This window comes from Erythranthe guttata, chromosome 5 (assembly GCF_056151865.1).
Source record: "Erythranthe guttata isolate IM_541 chromosome 5, IM_541, whole genome shotgun sequence".
In the NCBI taxonomy this organism is placed as follows: Eukaryota; Viridiplantae; Streptophyta; class Magnoliopsida; order Lamiales; family Phrymaceae; genus Erythranthe; species Erythranthe guttata.
This window is the reverse complement of record NC_142537.1, coordinates 10,188,952-10,199,729: the sequence shown is the minus strand read 5'-3', so window position 1 is coordinate 10,199,729 and position 10,778 is coordinate 10,188,952. Positions and strand designations below refer to the sequence as shown.

Below are 10,778 nucleotides of genomic sequence, written 5' to 3'. Positions count from 1 at the left end.
GCTTACCTCAGGGGGGTTTTGGTAATTTGCCTTAAATAAATAAATAAAGGACAGGTTGGCATCAAAGCAGGTAGGTTTCAAGATTATCTTTTCTTTTTCTGTACATCACATGTCATGTATAGTGGATCGCCAAAAACTTTGTCTCACTTTCCAATTTATTAATAATTTGAATTATTACATCTACACATGCCTCATCTCTCCTTCCACGCGCCTTCTGATTTGAATTTTTTGAGTAATACTATTTTTTTAAAGTATACCCCAAAAAGAAAAAGGTGTTATAAGAAAATGTGAACAAAATCAACAAGCACAAGTTCTGCAGCAACAAGACAAGTTAAATGGAAAAGAAAAAAAAAATTGATGAATCCTCAGACATTACATATAGTTAAAAAGTGATGAAAGAATGATAATTCCAAATAACTTAGAGAAAAAAAATTGGCTAAAAATTCATATCAATTTATACTAGAATCACACATGCACCATCACCAATCCTCAGTAAGCGAAAAAGGGCACAATGCAAACAGGCTCCCGCTCCGACAAAACAATAAAGCAGGCAAGACCAATTTCAACTTATCAATAGAACATCGAAATCAATGCAGACACCATCAGCATCGATGTGTAGACCAAGTTAAGCCCACGGTATTTGATCGAGGTTGCAAAAGACGTGTCCTGTGGCCTAAAACAAACAACACATTGTATTAGGATTGCTACAAGTTTAATCAAACAAGAGTAAGTTAGAAGGTGATTATAAAAAATAAAAATAATGATTACTTCTGGAGTTTGCTAAGAGAGCCACAGAAGAGTGCATTGTCCGGCATTGGAAACTCCGTCTTGTTATTGGGCTCTGGATTAACAACGCGCACATACGTCTCTTGTCCTAAATACCAAGAGTCGAGGTTTTCCGTTCTCAGGTTCCAAACCCCCACATTGTCCAATGATATCAATATAGCAGTCCACGCCCCGGGATATACCTTAATTTATATCAAAAAAAAATTATTATTTAGTTACTGATGTCCATAAAATGCAATATGAGTACAGTTATTTACTTGTGTTGTAGAGCGAGCAACCCCATCCCACTTGTTGTACGTGCCCCTGCTATTCTCGGTCCACACACCATAGTCCATGCTGTATTTTTATAACCCAAAACCCAAAATTAAATTAAGACAATAAATTAAATTAAACACATGTTAAATAAATAAATATAGCTAAGAAGAAATTGAAATACAAAACCTTACCCGACGACAAAAAAGGCGTATCCGCTCATGTGATAGGTATGCATCTTAGTCTCGTTGTTCTGCAATATAACTTCCATAAATCCTCTGTAAGTACCGTTAATCACCGATGTACCTATCCGAGGTGCACCTGTTAGTGGACGAGTTGGAAAGTCGAGTTTGTAAACACCCTTCACTTTATATTCATCTGCAAGCCTTATAGGTGTAGCTGGATTCGCAAACGAAATTCCACTCAAAGTACTTCTCCGTTTTCCGTCAATAGTCACTGGCGGTTTGTTTTCCAGAACGTATACTTCAGTCACATTAATCGAACCGTATCTAAATGAACCTTGAGGATTTGGGCGAGCACCACTAGCCGACACATTCCACCTGTATTACAAAAAATAATTAAAAAAAAAAAGTAGCATTAACTAAAAGTAAGATAAAATTTAATTTGAATAGTCATCAACAAAAAGTGCTCAATGTACCATTAGTTTTCAGTCATCGAAGAAAACTAAAAAAGGACAACAATTAATTTATATTCCCTAGTCCAATATTTAAATTTTAAAGGCCTAATTGTTAGAAAAATCCTGTGTTATAAAAATTAGCAGAATCCCCCCTATAATTTAATTTTATTAGCAAAATACCCCCTAAAATGCATCATAAGGAGGTTGTGTACTAAAAAAAGGCATCATAGGGGGGTTTTGTTAATATTTATACAACACAAGGATTTTTTTTAGCAATACGATATAACACAGGGGTGTTGAATGCAATAACTCAATATTAAAAGGGTCACAATTGAATTTACCTGATAGATCTAGCCTGGTTCATGGAATAGGTTCTGTCGAACTGGTCTTGAGGTGGATCGGGAAGAGGACCAGATGCCTTTCCTTTCGAATTAGTGTAGTGCAGAACGGCGACACCTGTCACTCTCTGCCAGGTGGTTTCATTAACGAATCTTGCACTTGCAACAATGTAATAATCGCTGCTTGCATTTTGATCAGTTGTCAACAAGAAAGAATACGATTGTCCGACGTGAATATCTAAGCTAGTGTAGTTTTGCTGTACAGTGTAAGACCCCTCTGTTTCTGTTAGTAGCAAGTTGTGGCTCTGTATTCTGAAGTTCAAACTCGTCGATATTCCAACATTGCTCACTCGAATCCTGTAAGTCTTGCCTGCAAAAATATTTTAAATATTAATAAATACATGTACAAGATTGCACTTTATTTTCAATTGGCAAGTTTCATCTTTCTATGTTGCTATATTTGTTTAGAGTTTATTGCAATTAGTACCCCTGCATTATATCGGATTGCTAAAGAATTACCCCATGTTATTTTATTGCCAAAAAAATCCCTATTATTTAATTTTTTTTAACAATTAGTATTCCTGATTAGGGGTTTTTGCCAATAAAATAACATGGAGTAGTTTTTTAGCAATTCGATATACCAAAAAGGTACTAATTGCAATAAACCCTAATCTTTTAACATATTCAACTACTTCCATAATAGGTAACTAGATATCAACACCTTCTTCAAAAAATTGTTACACTAAACATTCAACTTGATCTTGAATACGTAAACATATATATATAAACAAGAACCACATTACCAACAAGTCAACTCAAATCGGTGATAGCAATAACATAGGATATTATTACGCACCTGGTTCGACCGTAATTTTTTCATGGTCAATGCCAGCAGGGACAAGAGTGTCATTATATCTGTAAGGTCCTTTGCCATTAACAAGAACACCATCCGGCATCCCAAGTTCTTTACCCGCATTAAGAGTTTTCCGCAATGCCTAAAACATAACAAACAAGTAAACACCAATCAGCCTCGGTAAATATTAAATTGTTAATAAAGCGTGCGTGCATGCACACACACACAGACACACACTGACCGTGTGATTCTGCGTGTACCAGTCACCGATGACAACAGTGATGTCACCATACGGGGTGTCGAAAGGGATAGAGATAACCGGTCTGTTGTTAACGATAATGCTGCCGAAACCGCCGGAAGCCCTCTGAAAATTGAGTGAAGGGAAGTAAAAGAAACTTCCAATTTGGTCCTTGACTTGAAATTGGTAAGTCCAATTCCATTTCGGAGGGATTGGGCAATTTGTTCCGAGTACCCCATCTTGCCATGAACTCCTCCTCTGCTGTATTCCAGACCTAATTCACCCCAAACAAAACCAAATTCAATATCTTTCTCACCATTCCAAAAAAACAAAAAAAAAAACAAAAAATTCAAATTCAAATTCAAATATACCAGTGGAGTAGGAGATTTTCATCTAATTTGTTTCTCACATTGACAACAAGATGGTTGTTGGTTGTCACATTAATAGTGGGGCCTGGGAATTTGCCGTTTACAGCAATTACCTGCATCAGTATTCAGGAATCATATGCCCATTTGAGAATAAAGTTGCTCAACTTTTTAAGAACCACATTTATTTTCTAATTTTATAAAAAAAAAAAAAAAAAAAAAAAATTCCCAGATCTGGAAGCTCGGAGGCAAACACACATTGATTATGAGTTAGTGTAAGAAATGAGACCTGTTGAGGAACTCCGAGCGGAGAAGCAGTGATGTAGGAAACTACAAATTCGTAGTTAACAAAAGGATCTTCGGCAAAAGCGGAGCCAAGTAATAAGCAAATGTTGATTAGCAACACTGAGAAAAGGGTACTAGTAATGGCAGCTGCTGCCATTTCTCGTTCGGCACAAGCTCTTTTCTTTCCTTTGAAGTTTGTTTTTTTTTTTTTTTTTACAGGAAAGCCTTTTTTCTTGCTTTTGGTGGCTTTACATAATTAGTTTGGAGATGGAGAGAAGGGCAAAGAGGATGAAGTAATAATAACAGAATAAAGAGAGAGAGGATGTGTAATGAGTTATGAGTGTGTTGAAAAGAGGAGAGAGAGTAGAGAGAGAAACGGCTTTGGGTACAGTTTTTTTTTTATTTGAAATAGTTGGAATTATTTTAATTTATTTTTATTATAGGGTGTTAATGTGTGGGAATGGGCTGTGACCCATTAGTCAGACGACAATGGTCTTTGTACATGCGAGGGGTACAGATTTTTCAACCATACAAAATCAGAGGTGTGTGATATGTCGGAATATTTATTTAATTAAACACCAATTATCTTCTAATCATTTTTTTCTTACGTGGAAACACTGGGTGGGCTTTCTAGTAATTTTTAAGGTAAGTTGCACTCACTCTTCAAGTGAGGTCAAATTATGAAGAAAAAAAAAAAAACTTTAGTTTTTGGATAATTAAAATTACTCAATTTTTATCGAGTAAAATTCAACATAATTTTTTTATTCTGTGTAATGTTCTTTAGTTTGTACTCGTTCTGTGCAAAAAACAGTTTCTAATGCACCACAATATGATAATTACAAGTCAATAGACAAATTTTATGATTATTTTGTTTCAAAATGAGGAGCTTGAATGGGGTAAGACGAGTACAAACTGGAGAATGTTCCACAAAATCTAGAAGATTCCACTAAATTTAACACTGTAACGGTGGACGTATAAGAATATTCATAGTTAAATGAGTGGTTGTAATTACCCGAACATGAGGGATTTTTTTTGTAATTTGATCTTACCTCAGAGGAGTAACCGTAATTTACTCTAAATTTTATATTAAATTTAGAATATGTTCTTTTTTTAAGTAGGGGGTGTTTGATGTATTTCATCAAAAAAAAATCAGTGGTTAACAAACAATAGATGAGTTAGAATATTGGCAAATAAATTTAAACTTCTAGCTTATTTTGACGAATTATCAAAATTGTCCTAATAATTGAAATTTTAAATAAAAACAAAATAAGGGTGAATTAATTTTAAATGTTTTGTTTAGTTAGTTATGTAAAAGTTTTCAAATTGATTAAATAGCTCCAAGGGTCAGACTATCAAGTATCAATCGGTTACCCTAAATTAGCCTTAATTTCTCTTACAGAAGAAACAAAAAATTGAAAAGTAACAAAATCTGAAATTAGTTATTTAATTTGAGAATCTCCCTGAAAAGATTATTGTTATTTAATAAAATAATAAGTATTAAAATGAAGAACACAGTAAGTATAACATTGTGAAGCATCTAGCTAGAATGATCACGTGATAATCTGAGCTGGCCCAGTCCACAAGCCAGGATATAAACCGATCATGCCAACGCATAGCTTAACAAACTTTGTTTTTGTACAGGAATCACTTTTTCTTTTCCATTTATATACTGATCTAAAGATATACATTTTTACTTTTTTAAGAAAAAATAAAATTTAATTTGCTATACATCCCTTTACTTTAATTTTCTTTCAAATAATGACATTTTCATTTTTTTCTTTTTTGTTTTAAGTCTTCTAAGATTTTATAGGATGAATTCACCATTCCTTCTGCTTACCCTCAACTCATTCCTGTTGGAAAAATCGATAAACGGTGTTTTTCATTTAATGTAATCAAAGTATTACAACTTAAATAAAAAACAACAAAACAAACTTATCCTAATTTTGGAGAACACTATGTCACTATTAACAACTAACGAAGTATCCTATAGTCAGGGAAACTATTTTTTGACTAATTATTTTACTAAATTAATATTAATTATTTTATTAAATAAACAATAAATCTCATATTTTAACGCCCTCCCTTAAATTGATTTATGCAGAACTCACTTTACAATGAGATTCTTCTGCTTCAATATATTCTTTTGCGAAAGAACATATATCAAATTCCTCACATTTGAGAATCAATGCCTCAAACACTCCAACTCGGGCGAATGCCAATTTTTTCGAACGCCTCCATCAATCTTCACTGATTGACGCCTCCGTCAATATTCATTGATTGACACTCCATCAATTTTGGACGAACGAACGCCTCTCTCCGCCAATCTTCATTGATTGACACTTCATCAATTTTGGTCGAACGCAACTTTTCGAACGTCTCCCTTAGTCGATCTTCATTAACTAACAAAATGATTTATTTTACTCAAGAATTTTATTAGCTGCTGCTAATATCACCACTTTTGTTTCAAAGAAGTATTCCACAATCTTCTCATCTTCATACACTGTATTCATCAGCTAAGGTTGATTCTAGCTACCACACTCTTTAGCCCTTGATTTTCAAACAACACGATTGTCTTCATGCACGTTATACCAAAGACTTTATTTCCTCTAACAAACAGGTAACCTCATCTTTAGTGCATGTCTCACTTGGAAAGATGACCCATCCTAAAATTACTTGAGATACTTTTCCTAAATGATTCAAATTCATCCAAATCCTAGACGCCAAACCATTAATATTCTTTTCAAGATTTCAGCATTCCTTCACCTCTTCTCCTTTTTTTTCCTTTTTTTTGTTCGGGATTGTTGTCTCCTTTAAAACATTCTTGAATGGCCTGCCTGTTAGAGTAGGTGACCAACAAGCCAACATGTGACTGTGGTCTTTCGTATTTATTATTGTAATAAACGAACCTTTATTCGTATTAATGATAAAACACCTTGGCATTCTATATCTTTGTCCCTTTGTCACAAGCATAGATATAGTCCTTACAGTTATTACAAGTACTAGTAATTGATCGTTAGGATCGTGAGATATTTACTCAAGTATTATAACTGTTAAACGTGTTCCTAGTCGAAGGGTTACGCCACTAATGAGGATATCGGCCTTTCCCATTAAGACTAGCACTTAGTGTATGTGTACTGCATCTCATCAGTAAACGGTATTGTGATATCGGCATGCATAAGTGGGTGCTCGTAAGTTGACGAGTTCACTGAACTCCCTCACCCTAGAAATCTCTAAGTGGTTCCCAATAATCGAGTAGAGATATCTATGGTATAGTTGTACACCATTAGTCCTTATGACCTAGACATCACCGTGACTTCACTAGAGGACCAGCTGTATCGTGACCTGTCCCTGAGTTCCACCGAGGACCATCCCAAGGGCCAGTGTTCGTGCAGTCCGAAATCTAGTGGGAGGTCTGTGCATTGTAGTCGGGGATTCGATCGCTAGAATAGTCTTGGATGTCCTGTGTGTTCTGAAAGTTTGTAATCATTCTAAGTCTCTGGCCAGAGCTGACTAAGTGATGATTAGAGAATTCGATTCTCTAAGTCATGCACGTGACGATTACAACACTTGGAACGATCGCACCGTCATCGAACATATAAAGAGGTCTCGATGAACCAATGCCTCTAGTTCGATCGGGACATATGAATCGAAGGGACCGTACTGTACGTTAACTATATCTGAAGGTTCTTGCAGGCACTTCATTTGTATCTAGGGAATCATGACGCGTAGTTGCTAGACGCCAATCTTGATTCGTTGGGTGATTAAGGTGAAACGAGCTTCATCTTAATCGTAGCTCTAAGGGACGAGTTTTGACCACAAAGAGTTGTGGGCCCACGGCTAGCTTACACCTGAACCATCGAGGGTCACACTGCTCGTGCACATGAGATCTTTGAATAAACGGTCAGAGATAAAGTAAGTTTATCTTTGCATGATTGGAAGTCAATATGATTGGATCCAACATTCATAATTTGGAATTATGAATGAGAATAAGAAAAGGAAAAGAATAGGCGAACGTGTTAGTGAACTTTCTAAATCGGGAAGTTTCCAAATTTAGAAAATGCACTGAACTAGGGTTTCCACTTTTGGAAAGTTGGAAAATGAAAGATGGCACTCGTAATGACGAGGATATTATAATGATTCCGAAAATGTAATTGTTGCAATTTTCCGATCATTGGATTGAGAGAAACGAGCAAGTAAAAGTACTAGCGAACTTAAGTTGTTGGGCCCGGTCCAACTTATGCCCGCTAGGGTTTTATGCAAGACACTATAAATACAAGATTTATAGGTCTTGCACACACAAGTGAAAACCCTAACCCTAGCCGCTCACACCCTCTCTCTCTCGGCCCTCTCTCCTCGGCCACCGCGCCGTCGTCGCCGGAGAATCACCGGAATCGGCCATCCGTTGGCCGATCCCTTTCGGTAATCTTTTCCTCTTTTCGTTTCTTCCGTTTTATTCTAACTACTTCGTGTCTAGTGCCACGTTTTAGTAGATCGAAGTATACGAGGTGAAATCCGAGAGGAGGAAGATCGAAGTATCGAGGAGCAGCCCTCAAGCCGACGACGCACGCAACCCACGCGCCGCCCCGAAGACCGCGCGTGAGATACACGCACCGCCGTACCGTCTCGCCGCTGCTGCCGCTGCACCGCTGCTGCCCCGATTGTACGGATTGGTTTCCGTAGCAATCTCGACTTGCTTGGCGCTCCTACCTCACGCTTCAAGAGGTAAACACACGAATCCCTTGTTTCGATTCGTTTACGTTTAAGCTAAATATTCATGTTTGCTTTCGTATGATTTTATGTGATTATGTGTAATCATTCTAATCGTTGCGAGCATGTTAGTTGGTTTAAACGCGAGCATGTTAATTGGTTTAAATTTAGTAAACATTTTAGCATGTATGTTGCTTTTAATTTCGCTGGAAGCGCAAAGGTACGCAATTAATTGATTTTAATTTGTCGGGCATGTGCTTATGTGCTTTAAAGTCGTTTAAATCGCATTAAAATTTTGTTTTCCGCTGCGTACACGTGCCCGAAACCCAACACTGCCATGCCACCACTGATATCTACCGGGCCTGACCAGACGCACCACCAAACATGCTTTCATATGCCGAAAACAGTTCCATCACCCCATGTCCGATCAGCTAGTTTGTGTGGCTTTAATTTTGTCGAAATTTCCACCACTTGTTGCAGCCGACAATCAATTGGGCCGCCTCAACACCGCTTGAAATAGTCTGATTCTCATTGCTTTCGCAAGCAATGCTTATAGATATTTGGGACATCTGTTACCAAATCTTTTGGGCTTAACTAGACCTCCTTGTCATGAAGCGGCTGCCCGTGCACACTCCCATCTCTAATCGGGTATATGTCTCCGTTGTAAGCCCTTCGTGTTCCATTTCTTCCATATCTTTTCCACGTACATCTCAAAGAGCAATCTGCCTTATTGCTCTCACCGAATTGTACCAGGCCAAACATACTCTCGCCTTGCATCACCTTGTATGACCTCATAACCGCGAAATCTAGGCTGCTCTGCCCAATTTGAAATTGAGAAGACGCCTCATCTAGATAACCGAGTGTTCGCCACGAAAATCGAGGTTTGCATGTTGTTGTTGCTGGCTCATTATTCAAGAACTTATCAGACTTGATGCAGCTCCAATTGTGCTCCATTGCGGGCCGGGTATCATCAACCACGTATGGCTCGGCTCCTCCGAGCGCTAGGTGTTGTCGTCGGCCACCCAAAGCTTTCGCCTTGAATCCTAGAGTCTACTTATGAAAGGTGGAGCTTTTGTAACTTTTCTTGCCCAAATTTCCGCCCCGTCGAGAGAGATGGACCACGAAGTTCGAGCATGAACTGTAGAAATCTACTATTCATTCTCCTCTTGCAAAACTTTCTCGCCAAACTAGAGGGTTTTGAATCACTCTCCCTCGATCCTATATATATCTCTCTTTCAGTCTTTCTCTTTTTTTTTTAATCTCATAAAAACAGAGGTGCTGCCCTAGAGACAGAGAAGATACGTAAAACATTACATGATAAAAAACTTGGATCACAAGTCAGGATCCAAGCTCTGATACCATGTTGGAATAACCGATAAACGGTGTTTTTCATTTAATGTAATCAAAGTACTACAATTTAAATAGAAAACAACTGAACAAACTTATCCTAATTTAGGGGAACACTAACTCGCTACAAACAAGTTACAACTAACTAAGTATCCTATAATCACGGAATACTATTTTAACTAATTATTTTATTAAACTAATATTAATCATTTAAAATTTAAACAATAAATCTCATATTTTAACAATCCCATCTCCAAAATCAACTCTATAGAAAGGTCAATCTTCCGAAATACGTATTGCTGGAGATCGACGTGCATATATATGAATCGGACACCCCCCCCCCCCCCCCCCCCAAGGGGTCCCAACAAAAATGTTATGTATATAAAATGAGAAATTTTGGCAACCCCTTATTAGACATGTGAAGTTACAATCACCAAAAAAAAAATTAGATTTTTAAGGTAAGTCCAAAATATTTTTAATTAATAAAAAATAATGGCTTAATTCCATTCTGCACCCTCGAAAAATAATAAATAGCACTTGGCACCCTCAAAACACAATAAATCATTCACAATGCACCCTTAATTGAATAATAAAGGCAATTTTATTTTTCATTGGTGTTTTTTTTGGGGTGTAAAATAAAAAAAATAAATTGTTATTTACTTGAACCTTCAACATAATTTCGAGCGGACAAAGTGCGAAAAAACAAAAATTACACCGGATTATTTATAAAAAACTACACTTTCTTACAAAAATAAAATAAAATAAGCTTTTATCACTAAATTATTCGATTAATGGATTTTTTATTGTAACTGGTTGAAAATATTAGGTAAAAATATTTGGAAGAAAACATGATTTTCAGATAACTTCATAACGGAATAGGTGAATGATTTTTTTTTCGTAAAATATTTTATTTTGATAAAAAAAAAATATAATTTTTAAATATGTTGATGAAATATATTTTTATCTTTGC

General features: G+C 36.5%; 1 protein-coding gene across 1 annotated transcript; it reads right to left on the bottom strand.

Annotated features, from left to right (window-relative positions):
• Positions 1-314: 314 nt before the first annotated feature.
• LOC105972160 (monocopper oxidase-like protein SKU5) lies at positions 315-4,249 on the bottom strand. Its single transcript, XM_088818786.1, has 9 exons — positions 3,759-4,249; positions 3,476-3,585; positions 3,108-3,378; positions 2,870-3,008; positions 2,017-2,383; positions 1,233-1,598; positions 1,044-1,122; positions 769-968; positions 315-673 (listed from the first exon to the last, which is right to left on the bottom strand). Exons 1-9 carry the CDS (start codon positions 3,909-3,911, stop codon positions 571-573), a joined length of 1,788 nt encoding a protein of 595 aa, XP_088674912.1. The 5' UTR covers positions 3,912-4,249; the 3' UTR covers positions 315-570.
• Between the last annotated feature and the right edge of the window lie 6,529 nt (positions 4,250-10,778).